The following is a 15,404-nucleotide window of genomic DNA, read 5'->3' as shown; positions in this document are numbered from 1 at the left end:
GGGTCTCTTCAGAGCAAACCACAGAACAACGCCCCATCTTTCACATTCACTTTTCGAGCATTTTAGAGACAGTTACATCTCCACAAGTGCCGTGTTTGACATTATCCTGCCAGGGAGCCAAGGGGGACCTCGCCGATGGGGCACAGTCCCACAGGGGCTGAGCCAAGGCTGGTAACAGGGTCCATCAGCAGTCCCAGGCACCATAGACAACGAGACACCTTTCTACCCATCTTAAATGCCTTCTACTCAAACCATAGCTCATAAGTTTGGCTGCAAGGAGCCTACAGAAGATCCTGGTGACCTTGCTAAAGCTGAGGTCTTTTTGTCCACGCAGCCATCAATCCTCTCATCACCCAAGGCACTCAGGTTGGTCAGGCATGACTTACCCTCGGTACATCCACGCTGGCCACTCTCGGTCACCCTCCTGTCCTTCTTCTGCCTGGAGAGGGCTTCCAGGGGGGTTTGATTCTTAATCCCGCAGGGGACTGATGCAGCCCGCAGTCCTCGTGCCCTCCTTCTTGATGATGACAGTCACCTTCTTCCACCCATCACGTTGGAAACGCACCAGCCGCAAGGCTAAAATGAGAGCCTGAGATGCCCAAAACTGGAAGGAAGGTGATGGGAAGGATCAGATGAGGAGCGTGATAAAGGACTGAAAGGAGCAGCAAGAGGGGAAAAGGGCTCTTCTGAAGGGATGAAGGAAAGCTCTAGGGTTGGCCCAGTCTTTGGTGGCTCTGATGGACGTTCCCAAGCCCAAGAGGCGATGTGGTGCACCTCTTTCTACAGCCTTTTCACACCCAGCAAAGGTGAGCTGCCAAGGGCAGCAGAAACCGCTGTGGGATAAGGTCAGGCGTATTTTGCAGAGCAGGAATTAACTTAGACGCAGAAAGCCCTGACCCACACCCTTTGCTGAGCAGCGAGTGGGGCAGCAGGTTGAAACCTCCCAGAGCCAAACACAAAAGGAAAGTAAATGCCACACGGATTCGCACCAGAGTTCGGCCAGATCCAGGCTCTGCCGCCGCTCTCGGCAAGGAAAAACCGTTCAAAGCGGGGTCGGATTAGACCTCACCTCGGACACTGAGAATCGGTGTTTTACAGACTCGGAGCCAGAGGCTGCCCTCCCCTGATGGTGCACGGCCAGGAGCAAACCCCCATGCTCTGGGCAGTATTTGGGGTTTAAAACCCTTCCAGGGCCCCATCGCTGCCTTTCCTTTCCTCTCCAGCAGAAAAATCAGCTGCGATGCCGTGGATGAGCCCTGGCAGGTCTGGTCCTGCCTGGGGCTGAGCCCCCTCCGTTCTGCCCGCTGTCAGCGACGCCTCTCGCACCTCCTCATCTCCCCGCTCGATACCGGCCCTGCGGCCGTGGCCTGGCTGACAGCCGGAGACGGATGGGGCTGAGCCGGCGCCGCAGGGCATGGGACGTGTGCGGGGATGTGATGGACGCGGGGGACCTGGGGAGATGGTCCCTCCCCTGTTTGCATCAGTCCCGGTCCCAAAACCCAGTGCTGCCCGCACAGCCCCCCCTTGGCCACCCTGCAGCGTACGGGGGCCAGGGGGGCTCCTCTCTGTTACGACGGCCGTGGGAAGGATTTAAGCGCCGACCCCAAAGCAGAAGTGAAGGCTGAGTCCCAGTTTGGAGAAAACAGCTGGCTCTGTGCAAAGCAGGGAGGGATTTCAGCCCTTGCCCAGTGCCACCATCACCGGGGTACCGCCGGGGACAGAAAGCCATCGGCATCCCCGTGAGGATGTCCCCTGTTCCCTCCAGACCCATCCCCAGAGCCCCAGCATCCCTCATCCCACCCAAATACACACCCGTGGTGTGCAATGAGACGGTGTCCATGGCTCCATTGCAGTTCGGAGGGGAGTGGGGGGCTCCGGAGTAACCCAGAGATCTTTCCCCCCCTGCAGTCCCCCAGCCCTGCATCAGTCACCTCCCCACACGCATCCTTTGCCCCCGCGGCGCCGGCTTGTCCCCATCCATCTCCCGCTGTCAGGCCGGTATCAAGTGCTGCCATGGGAGGCGTGGGGTGGAGGGAGCTCAGCCCCGGGGCAGGACTGGGGGTCCCGGGTACCAGGGCAGAGACAGGACCACCATTTGGGGTGGGTGCAGGGGAGCGGGGAGCGCTTTCCTCCCCCCGCCCAGGAGCCCCAGAGGCTTTGCAGGAGCGGCCGGCACGTTGCGGATGCTTCAACACCTCGCCGTGCTTTTTAATAGCGGGTGTTGACGGCAGGCTGTCGTCTGAGCCATCGGTGCACGGGCGGCTGCCGCGTGCCGAGAGGGGCTTTGCCCGGGGGAGAGGGTTGAAGCAGCCCCCATCTCCCCCCACTCAGCCGTGTGACATGAAGGGGACGAGGAGACCCCAAGAGAGCTGTCCCGCTCAGCCCAGGGTACCCCGAGATCCTGCTGGGGACCAGCAGTGGTCCCAGTGGTCCAAGGGCCACCGCTTGCCTCCCGTCCATCATCATCGCGTCAAGGCGCGAAGGCAGGTTGGGGAAGGGGGCTGTGCTCCAGCCCCCGCGTCTCCACCCCCAAGCTGGGGCATAAAACCCCCGGCAGACTGCGGGGGACAGTCCGGAGCTGGCACTGCGCTGGGAGGGGGTTTCGTTGGGGTCCCCACCGCCGCCGTGCCGGGGGACGGAGCCACGGACACCTCCTGCCCACCCGCTGCACCCATGGCAGGTAAAACCCACCCACGGCAACGCTCCCCTGTACCCCGCAGCGGGGTCCCGCAGTGTTTTCGGGGTGCGGTGGGTCGCCCAGCCCCACAAGAGAGTGGGGTTGCAATGGGGGGGATAAAACCCCACTACAGCGGGGGGCCAGGACTCCCCCGGTCCTCCCACCCCCTCCGCAGAGGGAGGATGCGATGGCGTGGCCGGCAGCGCATGAGCTTGGCTCCCACATCTGGGGTGCAGGATCAGGCCCCCCCCAACATCCCCTCACCCCTCTGCAGCCTTCCTGGGGGGAGCGGGCGAGGGGCCCCCCTGCAGCACCGGCCTCGGGTGGGCAGGCGAGGGGCCGGGGACCGGCGGCAAGAACCGGCGCGTGTGCCACGCCGCGGCGCGGCTGGAGATGGGCAGCCTCTGGGAGGAGTTCAACCGCCTGGGCACCGAGATGATCGTCACCAAGGCGGGCAGGTGGGTACCGCAGCGAGGCGAGGGGGTTCCCGGGGCGGGGGGCACCCCCTTCCCACCCCCCCCTCCCCGCAGGAGGATGTTCCCCACCTTCCAGGTGAAGCTGTCGGGGCTGGACCCGCTGGCCGACTACGTCCTGCTCATGGACTTCATCCCGCTGGATGACAAGAGATACAGGTGGGGACGGAGCGATGGGGATGCTGGGGCAGGGGGGAGCCGGATCCTGGCGGTGCTGAGCCCCCCGCCCCGCAGGTACGCCTTCCACAGCTCCTCCTGGCTGGCGGCGGGACGGGCCGACCCGGCAGCCCCCGGCCGCGTCCACTTCCACCCCGACTCCCCGGCCAAGGGTGCCCAGTGGATGCGGCAGATCGTCTCCTTCGACAAGCTCAAGCTGACCAACAACCTCCTGGATGACAACGGCCACGTGAGGACCCGGCCCCGGGGTGGGCGACTGGGGGGGACATGATGCACCCCTGCATGGGGGGGTCCTGCCCACCTCCCGTCTTTCCACCCCCCAGATCATCCTCAACTCCATGCACCGCTACCAGCCCCGCTTCCATGTGGTCTTCGTGGACCCGCGACGGGACAGCGAACGCTTCGCCCACCAGAACTTCAAGTCCTTCAGTTTCCCCGAAACCCAGTTCATGGCGGTGACCGCTTACCAGAACCACCGGGTGAGCCCCGGGGGTGGGTGGGGGACATGGGGGTGCCTCCCCCAGGGACCCCCTAACCCCGCTCCCCTCCGCAGATCACCCAGCTGAAGATCGCCAGCAACCCCTTCGCCAAGGGCTTTCGGGACGGCGAGCCCGAGCCGTGGTAAGGCCACCCCCGACACCGCCCCGAGGCCATGATGAGGGGCTCCACGCCTCCCCCCCTGAGCCCCCCATCTCTCTTGCAGGTGCGGGGTGCCGGCGGGGTCCCCGCTGGGCTCCCTGCCCCGCAGCCGGGCCACCGCGCTGCCCTGCCGCCCCGACAAGCAGGAGAAAGGTAGGGGGGCTGGGGGGGGAGCTGACCCCCCGCTGCTCTCTCTCCCCCCTCCGGGGGCTTCCCGCAGCCGTGGGGCACTGGCTGCCATCGTCCCCCCGCAACCGGCCCCGCTGGCAGCTCCCCCCGGCTTCCCCGAGCTGCCCGCGCCCCCCTTCCAGCCCCTCGCCTGCCCCCCCGGCGTCTACGCAGGGGCCAAGCCCCGCGCCCTGCCCTACCCCCTGCCCACCTTCCCCCCACTCAGCACCTACGGCACCGCCGCGGCCCCCGCTTTCGGCTACGGGCAGCAGTGATGGGGGGCACCCCCTGCCCCCCAGGACCCCCCCACCCAGCCCGCAGCGGAGGGGACGGTAACGCAGAGCTGGGGACGAGCCACGGGGACGGCTTTATTAGCTGCCGAGGAGGGGACGGGAGGATACTGCGGCCGGACCCCCACAGCCCCAGGGGTTTGGGGGGGGCAGCCCTGCCCCACAGCACCCCCCAGCCAAGCGGGATGCGGGATTGGGTCCGGCCGATGCTCCGAGCCCCCCGGCATCCAGGCGGCACGGCTACTCCCAGGCGTCAGGCGCGAAGGCGAAGGGGCACAGCTTGTACCCGGCGCCCACGTAAAACTTATTCTGGAATTCCACCCTGTCGAGGAGAGGGGCCGGTGAGGAGCGGCACCGGGGCGGGGGTTCGGTCACCCCGTCCCAGCGGCACCCCCTCAGCCGGGCTCACCAGTGCAGGCGCAGGGCGTGGAGGAAGGCGGAGAGCCCCTCCATCACCAGCAGAATGGCCACGGTCAGCACGGCGAAGGCGGCGAAGACGGGCACCAGCACCACGCCGCCCGCGTAGTTCAGCCGCACGAAGCCATTGCGCATCACCATGGTCCACAGGACCTCCGAGAGCTCTGGGGTGGGGGGACAGGGGCAGGCGGAGGGGGTGAGGCTCTGCCCGGCCCCGGGGGGGGGCACACGGCGGGGCCGGACAGGGGACTTACGGGCGTGAGCCAGGCTGAGCGCCCAGAGCCGCAGGTAGGATGCGGTGTTGGAGACGCAGCCCAGGCAGTACTCGATGGTGTGGATCGCCTGGTGCATGAAGATCTCGGCGAAGTCCAAGTGCTGTGGGGACGGAGGGGACACAGGACGTCGGCGGGGGGCACGGCCACCCCCACCCCACCGCCAGAGCCCACCGGGACGGTGCCCCTCACCTCGGCATCGGCGCCGTGCCCCCCGCTCTCCACGTCCTCCTTGGTGGCGTTGACGGAGTTGCCGGCCTCCTGCCCCTCCAGCAGCGGTTCCTGCTCCCCCGCGGCTGCCGGCTGCGTGGGGACCGCACCGGCGGTGAGACCCCACTGCGCCCCACCAGCTCAGCCCCCCCCGCCGCCACCCCAGCCTTACCGCAGGGCGGCCCCTCCTCGGCGCGCGCCGCCGGCACCACAGGTAGAGCGGTGTCCCCAGGAGCAGGACGGGCACCGACGCCAGCGCCAGTACCACCAGCACGGTCTGCACCGGCACCTGCGGCGCAGGGGCACCGGTTCAGGGTCCCCTCCAGCACCGGGTACCCCACTCATGACGCAGGGGGGACCCCATCCCCACCACGCCGGCCCCCGCGGGGCTCCCCGCTGCTCCCAGCCCGGGCAACGAGAAGGGTCCCCGGGTGGGTGCCCCCCATCTCGGCGGGGTGCTACCTGCCCCCGGTAGAGCGGGAGGTTGTCGGCGTTGGAGGTGAAGAGGAACATGTCGATGAAGTGGATGAGGATGCTGGGGGCCACCAGGGAGTCGGCGGCGCTGAACTTGACCCACTTGTAGAAGATGAGGAAGACGAGGTAGCCGAAGAGCGCCAGGAGGAAAATCATCTCGGGCAGGAGCTCCAGCACCAGCCTGTGCCGCTGCTGGAAGTGCCTGGGCAGGGGGACATCAGCCACGCTCAGCATGGCATGGCGCGTCCCCACGTGTCCTGGGCTCCCACCCAGACGTAGTACAGGACTCCGCTCGCCCACCCCACCCGGGTGAGTCCAGCCCCAGCCCCCTTAGCAAGACCATGGGTGGCCAGAGCCCGCGGGCGCAGCCACGGGGACTCACACGTGGTTGAAGACCCCCAGCAGGACGCCGAAGCCCATGTGCACGATGCCCAGCACCACGGACATCTTCATCTTGAAGGAGTTGAGGAAGTTGAGGTGGTTGGTGGCCAAGCTCCAGATCTGTCGCGGACAAGGTGGGTGAGACTCTGGGCCACCCCACCGAGGGTCCCACCCCGTCCTCTCCCCCACGGGACACTCACTGGGTCGATCCCAAAAGGATAGGGTCCTTGGAAGACGCCGGTGACGTTGGGGTCCAGGGTGAGGGACGGGTGGGTGGCCAGGTAGGCAGAGCTGTGGGCAGAGTGAGGGGGTGTCAGTGCAGGCAGGGACCTGGGGGGGTTCACAGAGGGGTTGGGGGTCCCACCTCCAGGAGGAGTGGTTGGCCATGGTGGCCACGCTCCAGGCGGAGGGGAAGATGACGGTGGCTTTGCTGAAGCACTCGTTGTAGATGAAGCCGGTGTAGATGGAGAAGGCCCCCATGAGCAGGATCAGGTAGCGCCCCTCAAAGAACGTCAGCCAGATCTGGTGGGGGCAAACACGGCTCCCAAGTCCCACACCACCTCCCCTGCCCCACACTGTCCCCCTCCCACACCATCAACCCTGCCCCACACTGTCCCTGTCCCACGCCACCAGCCCCATCCTGTACCACCAACCCCATCCCACGTCTCCAAACGCATCCCATGCCCCAACCGTGTCCCACACCTCCACGCCTGGCCCCACACCTCCACGCCTGGCCCCACACCTCCACGCCTGGCCCCCCGCCCTGTCCCCCTCACCTCGTTGCTGGCCTGCTGCAGGCTGGGGCTGTTCTCATACAGCACCATCCAGAGAGCGAAGAGGAACATGAGCAGCCCATGCCCCACGTCCCCAAACATGATGGCAAAGATGAAGGGGAAGGTGATGATGGCGTAGGGCGCTGCAGGGGCAGAGGGACCATGTCACACGGGCCCCCCACCCCAGCCCAGGGCCGTGGCAGGGGGCCAGGGGACCTTACCGGGGTTCACCTCCTGGTAGCTGGCCACCCCGTAGGCGTCCACGATGCTCTGGAAGCCGGCGGTGAACTTGTTGGTGCGGATGAGGGTGGGGGGGCTCTCCGAGGTGGGGATGCGCTGAACGAAGCACTCCACGCTCGAGCCGCTCTTGTACTGCGGGGAAAGCACCCGGCACCTGACCCACGGCACCCCCCTGCCCGGCACCCGCCCCACCATGGCAGGAGAACATGGGGACGCTGAGCCACCTCTGGCACGAGGACATGGGGACACCAACCAAACCCCAGCACAAGGACATGGGGACACCTAGCAACCCCTGGCACGAGGACATGGGGACACCAACCAAACCGCAGCACAAGGACATGGGGACACCGAGCAACCCCTGGCATGAGGACATGGGGACACCAACCAAACCGCAGCACAAGGACATGGGGACAGCAAGCAACCCCTGGCATGAGGACATGGAGACACCAACCAAACCCCAGCACAAGGACATGGGGACACCGAGCAACCCCTGGCACGAGGACATGGGGACACCAACCAAACCGCAGCACAAGGACATGGGGACACCGAGCAACCCCTGGCACGAGGAGACGGGGACACCAAGCAACTCCTGGCATGAGAACATGGGGACAGCGAGCAACCCTTGGCATGAGGACACGGGGACACCAAGCAACCCCAGCACAAGGACATGGGGACACCAACCAAATCCCAGCACAAGGACATGGGGACACCGAGCAACCCCTGGCACGAGGACACGGGGACACCGAGCAACCCCTGGCATGAAGACATGGGGACACCAAGCAACCCCTGGCACGAGGACATGGGGACACCAAGCAACCCACCGATCCCTGGCGCAGGGCATCCTGCACTTGGGTGAGGTCCCGCACGGGACACCAGACCTCGGCAATGAGGCACTTCTCGGTGACATCAAAGCTGCACTGGTTGAGGATGAGGTAGATGGCCTTCATCTTCTGCACCTGCACCCGCCAGGTGGGCAGCGCCAGCACCACCTTGTCCAGCACCTGCGCCAGGTACTGCTCCGTCTCCTCCAGCACCTGCGGGCGCCCGGCAGTGGGTCAGGGACGGGGGCATCCCGGCGCGGCCCCCCGGTTCCCCGCCGTGGTGCCCAGCTCACCACACTGAGGTCCTGGATCTGGCTGTTCAACCCGCTCATGGTGTCCGCCCGGCTGGCCTCGCTCTCCGGGTAGGGGTACACGTGGCAGTGGAAGCTGGGACAGACGGACGATGCCGCGTCAGGGGGTGCCAGGGCTCCCCGGGGCAGCCCAGCCCCTCCTCGTCGGGGGTCCGGAGCGGGTCTTGCTAAATAAACCTCTGCGTGGCCGGCCGCGTGGCGGGGGGCCGCTGGCTCACCAGTCCGAGATCTTGCGGATCTTCTGCCCGATCTGCTCGCCCCAGTAGGAGATGAGGAAGATGACCCAGGTGATGTTCTCGCCCTGGGGACAGCAGAGCCCACGTCAGTCCCTGGCCCCCCTTCCCTGCCAGCCCCCACCCCGGTGCCCCGCTCACCGTGGCCGGGTCCTCCATGGGCTCGGGCATCTCCACGAAGCTGGCCACCAGGTAGCCGCGGCAGGCGCGCCACAGCAGCCGCTCGAAGGCGCTCACCCGCCATGGGTGAATGACGCCGGCCACGAAGCTGAGGGGACACAGTGGGGGCGCTGGGACGGGCACAGCTCCACCGCTGCCCCATGGCCAGGCCCCTGCCCCATAGCTCCTCCCCAGAGCTCATCCTACAGCCATGCCCCATGGCTGTGTCACTGCCCTATAGGTCATCTCCAACCCTTATCCTACAGCCTTCCCTATTGCCCCATGGCCATGTCGTTGCCCCATGGCCCATCTCCAACCCTTATTCTACAGCCACGCACACTGCCCCACAGCCACACCGCTGCCCCATGGCTCATGGCCAACCCTTATCCTACAGCCTTGCCCCCTGCCCCACGGCTCATCTCCAACCCTTACCCTATAGCCTTCCCTGTTGCCCCATGGCCCTGTCGTTGCCCCATGGCCCATCTCCAACCCTTACCCTATAGCCTTCCCTGTTGCCCCATGGCCCTGTCGTTGCCCCATGGCCCTGTCAATGCCCCATGGCCCATCTCCAACCCTTACCCTACAGCCCTACCCACAATTCCTGCCCCATGGCCATGCCATTGCCTCGTGGCTCATCTCCAACCCTTACCCTACAGCCATGCCCACTGCCCCATGGCCACACCGCTACCCCATGGCTCATGGCCAACCCTTATCCTACAGCCTTGCCCCCTGCCTCACGGCTCATCTCCAACCCTTATCCTATAGCCTTCCCAGTTGCCCCATGGCCATGTTGTTGCCCCATGGCCCATCTCCAACCCTCATCCTACAGCCTTGCCCCCTGCCCCGTCTTCAACCCTTATCCTACAGCTTTCCCAGCTGCCCCATGGCCAAGCCACTGCCCCACGGCCCATCTCCAACCCTTACGGTACACCCTTACCCACGATTCCTGCCCCATGGCCATGCCATTGCCTCATGGCCCATCTCCAACCCCTACCCTACAGCCATGCCCACTGCCCCACGGCCCCTCTCCAACCCCTGCCCCACATGCCAGCCCCGCTTACTTGATCTTGCGGTCAAGGTGCTGGTGCAGGGAGGGGTCGAGGATGGGCTCACGCTCGGATAGCGCCCGGGGCCGCGGCGGGGAGCCCAGGGGGGCCTGCGGCAACGGGGAGCAAAGAGATGAGACTGGGCGGGAGGGAAAGCGGGGCGCAGGGCGGCACCCCCGGGCCCCCCCGGGGACCCACCGGCAGGCTGGTGAAGCGCTGGCCCTCGCGCAGGACGTGGAGGTACTGGCGCAGCTCCCGCAGGCGCCCGCGCAGGGAGGCACGGTTGCGGCTGACCTCCCGCAGCTCCTGCGCCAACTGCTCCGACTGCTCCTGCACCCGCAGCGCTTCCCGCGCCAGCGGCGCCCGCGGGCTGTCGGGGCACGGCTCCAGCGCCCGCCCGGCGTCCCGCAGCTCCTGCTGCAGGAAGGCTGCGAGAGCGGCGGTCAGATGTGGGGGGCCAAAGGGGGTGGGGGGGGCACCCCCTGAGCAGCCCCCCCACCCTGAGCCACCCCCCCCGCCAGCCCCGGGGCCCCCCGGCACTCACTGAAGGTCTTCTCCATCTCCTCGCAGCGCCGCACCTCGCCCACGAAGCGCCGCTGGAAGGCGCTCACCTTGGGGTTCAGCTGCCGGGGGGGACACACGGTCATGGCACAGCCCCGGGGGGGGCACGTCCAGCACCCCGGGGGGCAGCCCCAGCACCCCCAGCCCAGCACTGTGCCACAGCCCCCGGTACCCAGAGCACCCCAAGCCACCAGCACCCTCCAGAGCATCCCAAGGCACCCAAACCCAGTCCCCAGCACCCATGGCACCCCAAATCACCCACACACTCCCCTGCATCCATGGCACCCCAAACCACCCACATCCACCCCCTGCACCCCGAGCCATCCACCCCAAGCCCCCTGTACCCACAGCACCCCAAACCACCCACACTAACCTCTCTGCAGGCAGGGCACCCCAAACCACCCAGACCAACCCCCTGCACCCATGGGACCCCAAACCCACCCAGACCAACCCCCTGCACCCATAGCACCCCAAGCCACTTGCACCCACCCAGGGGACCCCAAACCACCCAGACCAACCCCCTGCACCCAGGGGACCCCAAACCCACCCAGACTGACCCCCTGCACCCATGGGACCCCAAACCCATCCAGACCAACCCCCTGCACTCATGGGATCCTAAACCACCGAGACCAACCCCCTGCACCCATGGGACCCCAAACCACCCAGACCAACCCCCCTGCACCCAGGGGACCCCAAACCACTCAGACCAACCCCCCTGCACCCAGGGCACCCCAAGCCACTTGCACCCATCCCCTGCACCCAAACCCACCCAGACCAACCCCCCTGCACCCATGGGACCCCAAACCACCCAGACCAACCCCCTGCACATATGGGATTCTAAACCACCCAGACCAACCCCCCTGCACCCAGGGCACCCCAAACCACCCAGACCGACCCCCTGCACCCATGGGACCCCAAACCCACCCAGACCGACCCCCTGCACCCATAGCACCCCAAGCCACTTGCACCCACCCAGGGGACCCCAAACCACCCAGACCAACCCCCTGCACCCATGGGACCCCAAACCCACCCAGACCGACCCCCCTGCACCCATGGGACCCCAAACCACTCAGACCAACCCCCCTGCACCCAGGGCACCCCAAGCCACTTGCACCCATCCCCTGCACCCAAACCCACCCAGACCAACCCCCCTGCACCCATGGGACCCCAAACCACCCAGACCAACCCCCTGCACATATGGGATTCTAAACCACCCAGACCAACCCCCCTGCACCCAGGGCACCCCAAACCACCCAGACCGACCCCCTGCACCCATGGGACCCCAAACCCACCCAGACCGACCCCCTGCACCCATAGCACCCCAAGCCACTTGCACCCACCCAGGGGACCCCAAACCACCCAGACCAACCCCCTGCACCCATGGGACCCCAAACCACCCAGACCAACCCCCTGCACCCATGGGACCCCAAACCCACCCAGACCAACCCCCCTGCACCCATGGGACCCCAAACCACTCAGACCAACCCCCCTGCACCCAGGGCACCCCAAGCCACTTGCACCCATCCCCTGCACCCAAACCCACCCAGACCAACCCCCCTGCACCCATGGGACCCCAAACCACCCAGACCAACCCCCTGCACATATGGGATTCTAAACCACCCAGACCAACCCCCCTGCACCCAGGGCACCCCAAACCACCCAGACCGACCCCCTGCACCCATGGGACCCCAAACCCACCCAGACCGACCCCCTGCACCCATAGCACCCCAAGCCACTTGCACCCACCCAGGGGACCCCAAACCACCCAGACCAACCCCCTGCACCCATGGGACCCCAAACCACCCAGACCAACCCCCTGCACCCATGGGACCCCAAACCCACCCAGACCAACCCCCCTGCACCCATGGGACCCCAAACCACTCAGACCAACCCCCCTGCACCCAGGGCACCCCAAGCCACTTGCACCCATCCCCTGCACCCAAACCCACCCAGACCAACCCCCCTGCACCCATGGGACCCCAAACCACCCAGACCAACCCCCTGCACCCATGGGACCCCAAACCCACCCAGACCAACCCCCTGCACCCAGGGCACCCCAAACCACTTGCACCCATCCCCTGCACCCAAACCCACCCAGACCAACCCCCCTGCACCCATGGGACCCCAAACCACCCAGACCAACCCCCTGCACCCATGGGATTCTAAACGACCCAGACCAACCCCCTGCACCCAGGGCACCCCAAACCACCCAGACCGACCCCCTGCACCCATGGGACCCCAAACCCACCCAGACCGACCCCCTGCACCCATGGGACCCCAAACCCACTCAGACCAACCCCCTGCACCCATGGGACCCCAAACCCACTCAGACCAACCCCCTGCACCCAGGGGACCCCAAACCCACCCAGACCAACCCCCTGCACCCATGGCACCCCAAACCCACCCAAACCAACCCCCTGCACCCATAGCACCCCAAGCCACTTGCACCCACCCAGGGGACCCCAAACCACCCAGACCAACCCCCTGCACCCATGGGACCCCAAACCACCCAGACCAACCCCCTGCACCCAGGGGACCCCAAACCACTCAGACCAACCCCCTGCACCCAGGGGACCTCAAGGCACTTGCACACACCCCCTGCACCCAAACCCACCCAGACCAACCCCCCTGCACCCATGGGACCCCAAACCCACCCAGACCAACCCCCTGCACCCAGGGCACCCCAAACCCACCCAGACCAACCCCCTGCACCCATGGGATCCTAAAACACCCAGACCAACCCCCCTGCACCCATGGCACCCCAAACCACCCAGACCAACCCCCCTGCACCCATGGGACCTCAAACCACCCAGACCAACCCCCTGCACCCAGGGGACCCCAAACCACTCAGACCAACCCCCTGCACCCAGGGGACCTCAAGGCACTTGCACACACCCCCTGCACCCAAACCCACCCAGACCAACCCCCCTGCACCCATGGGACCCCAAACCACCCAGACCAACCCCCCTGCACCCAGGGGACCCCAAACCACTCAGACCAACCCCCTGCACCCAGGGGACCCCAAGGCACTTGCACACACCCCCTGCACCCAAACCCACCCAGACCAACCCCCCTGCACCCATGGGACCCCAAACCCACCCAGACCAACCCCCTGCACCCAGGGCACCCCAAACCCACCCAGACCAACCCCCTGCACCCATGGGATCCTAAAACACCCAGACCAACCCCCTGCACCCATGGGACCCCAAACCACCCAGACCAACCCCCCTGCACCCAGGGTACCCCAAGCCACTTGCACCCACCCCCTGCACCCAAACCCACCCAGACCAACCCCCTGCACCCAGGGCACCCGAAACCACCCAGACCAACCCCCCTGCACCCATGGGACCCCAAAACACACAGACCAACCCCCCTGCACCCATGGCACCGCAAGCCACCTGCACCCACCCCCTGCACCCAAACCCACCCAGACCAACCCCCCTGCACCCATGGGACCCCAAACCACCCAGACCAACCCCCCTGCACCCAGGGTACCCCAAGCCACTTGCACCCACCCCCTGCACCCAAACCCACCCAGACCAACCCCCCTGCACACATGGGACCCCAAACCACCCAGACCAACCCCCTGCACCCAGGGGACCCCAAACCACCCAGACCAACCCCCTGCACCCAGGGCACCCCAAACCCACCCAGACCGACCCCCTGCACCCATGGGACCCCAAACCACCCAGACCAACCCCCTGCACCCATGGGACCCCAAACCCACCCAGACCGACCCCCTGCACACATGGGATCCTAAACCACCCAGACCAATCCCCTGCACCCAGGGGACCCCAAGCCACTTGCACCCACTCCCTGCACCCAAACCCGCCCAGAGCGACCCCCTGCACCCCGGGCCCCCCACCCCACGCCCCCAGCCCCTACGTACGTCCCTGAACTCCAGCAGCCCCCGCTCCCCCAGCTCGCTGACGCAGCTGTAGGCCGAGGCGGACTGGAGGAAGAGCTGGGCCAGGCAGACCTCCTCGCTGCGGAACAGGGACCCCATGGCGCCCCCCGGGACCCCGCTCCGTCCCTGGGGTGCGGAGGCGCGAGGGCACCCGCCTGGGGGGGGGGGCAGAGGGAGGGGGGTGAGGGGGGCAGGGCCGGGGTGGCAGCAGGGCTGGGGGTCACCCCGGGGTCACCCTCTCCCGGGGGGCTGCGGCGGCGGAGCCGGGGGGTCCCCGCAGCCGTGGCGGGGGGAAGTGACCCGGCCCGGTCCCACGCGGCTTCTCCCAGCCCCGGGCGTACAAAACGCTCTCCACCCCCCCCGGTCCAACCCCCCCCCCCCCCGCCCCGCTCAGCTGCATCTGACTCAGGGCCACCGCATCCCCCGGGACCGCCACCGGGCACCGGCCGCCCCCCCCCGGCACGGCGGGGGAGAGGCTGCCCCGGGACCCACCCCCCGCCCCCGGGACCCCCCCTCCCCGGGGGGGCGAGGAGCGGGGCCGTCCCCCGGGGGCGGCGGGGCCGCCCGCCCCTACCCGGCAGCGCGGGGCCGGCCGGGGCTCGGCACTTCCTCTTCCCCAGGAAGGGCCCGGCCGCGGGGAGGGACCGGCCCGCCCGGCCCCGCCGCTCCCCGGGAACCCCCGGGAGCCCCCCGGGCCCGGGCTCACACCCCGCGGGAAGCCCCCGGGACCCCCCCGCGGGAAGCAGGGGGCCGGGATCCCTCGGAGCCAGGAGCGCCCCATTCCCCGAGGAGCATGGAAAGGGAAGGGACCCCCCCTCCCTGGCTGCCCCGGGAAGCTGGGGGCCGGGAATGACTCCCCCGCGGCTCCAGAGCCGGCTGCAGGCAGTGGCATCCCCCCCCCCCGAGCCCCCTAACCCCTCCAGCACTGCCCCTTGGGCCCCCCCCAACCAGCCTTGCCCCACAGCCTCCAAGTCCCCTCCCCATCCCACACCTTTCCCGGCAACCGGGACCCCCCCACGTTCCCATGCCCCAACCCCGATGCGGGCGACGGCAGCCCCAGGACCCCTGTCCCCCTCCCCACGATGCACCCACGCACCCCCGGGCTGTACCTGCCCAGGGGGTTCAACCCCTCCCCAACCCAGTGCTGGAAAGGAAGAGACACGGAGAAAACCGGA

The 15,404-nt window shown here is 67.5% G+C and overlaps 2 protein-coding genes across 3 annotated transcripts; one reads left to right on the top strand and one right to left on the bottom strand.

Moving 5' to 3' along the window:
- The first annotated feature begins 763 nt into the window (after nt 1-763).
- Nucleotides 764-4,409, top strand: TBX10 (T-box transcription factor 10). The gene is given in 7 exon segments (XM_059826081.1): nt 764-806; nt 2,952-3,135; nt 3,208-3,309; nt 3,385-3,556; nt 3,651-3,806; nt 3,881-4,119; nt 4,187-4,409. Coding segments are annotated over 7 exon segments (1,119 nt in total).
- Nucleotides 4,410-4,507: 98 nt separating this feature from the next.
- On the bottom strand, nt 4,508-14,328 carry TCIRG1 (T cell immune regulator 1, ATPase H+ transporting V0 subunit a3). Of its 2 annotated transcripts, none has more exons than XM_059825877.1 (19): nt 14,212-14,328; nt 10,306-10,384; nt 9,960-10,189; nt 9,777-9,871; nt 8,698-8,824; nt 8,542-8,624; nt 8,306-8,399; nt 8,013-8,225; nt 7,173-7,323; nt 6,955-7,094; nt 6,543-6,700; nt 6,379-6,469; nt 6,180-6,298; nt 5,786-5,999; nt 5,496-5,612; nt 5,306-5,416; nt 5,096-5,216; nt 4,834-5,005; nt 4,508-4,746 (listed from the first exon to the last, which is right to left on the bottom strand). In XM_059825877.1, the coding sequence occupies exons 1-19, from the start codon at nt 14,326-14,328 to the stop codon at nt 4,665-4,667; spliced, it is 2,514 nt and encodes an 837-aa protein (XP_059681860.1). In that variant the 3' UTR covers nt 4,508-4,664. The 2 variants fall into 2 exon arrangements, with proteins under 2 accessions (XP_059681860.1, XP_059681861.1); XM_059825878.1 differs by having other exon boundaries at nt 5,306-5,409; nt 5,504-5,612; nt 8,698-8,846; nt 9,829-9,871.
- Nucleotides 14,329-15,404: the final 1,076 nt, after the last annotated feature.

This window comes from Gavia stellata, chromosome 17, assembly GCF_030936135.1.
Source record: "Gavia stellata isolate bGavSte3 chromosome 17, bGavSte3.hap2, whole genome shotgun sequence".
NCBI lineage: Eukaryota > Metazoa > Chordata > Aves > Gaviiformes > Gaviidae > Gavia > Gavia stellata.
The sequence above is the reverse complement of the archived record's forward strand: the minus strand, read 5'-3'. Positions and strand labels throughout refer to the sequence as shown.

Coding starts and splice junctions, on each gene's coding strand:
- TCIRG1 (XM_059825877.1), bottom strand. CDS start 14,328: ATGGGGTCCCTGTTCCGCAGCGAGGAGGTCTGCCTGGCCCAGCTCTTC. Junction 7,095..7,172: donor CTACCAGGAGGTGAACCCCG/GTAAGGTCCCCT, acceptor CTGCCCCTGCAG/CGCCCTACGCCATCATCACC. Junction 5,417..5,495: donor CGAGGAGGGGCCGCCCTGCG/GTAAGGCTGGGG, acceptor GTCCCCACGCAG/CCGGCAGCCGCGGGGGAGCA.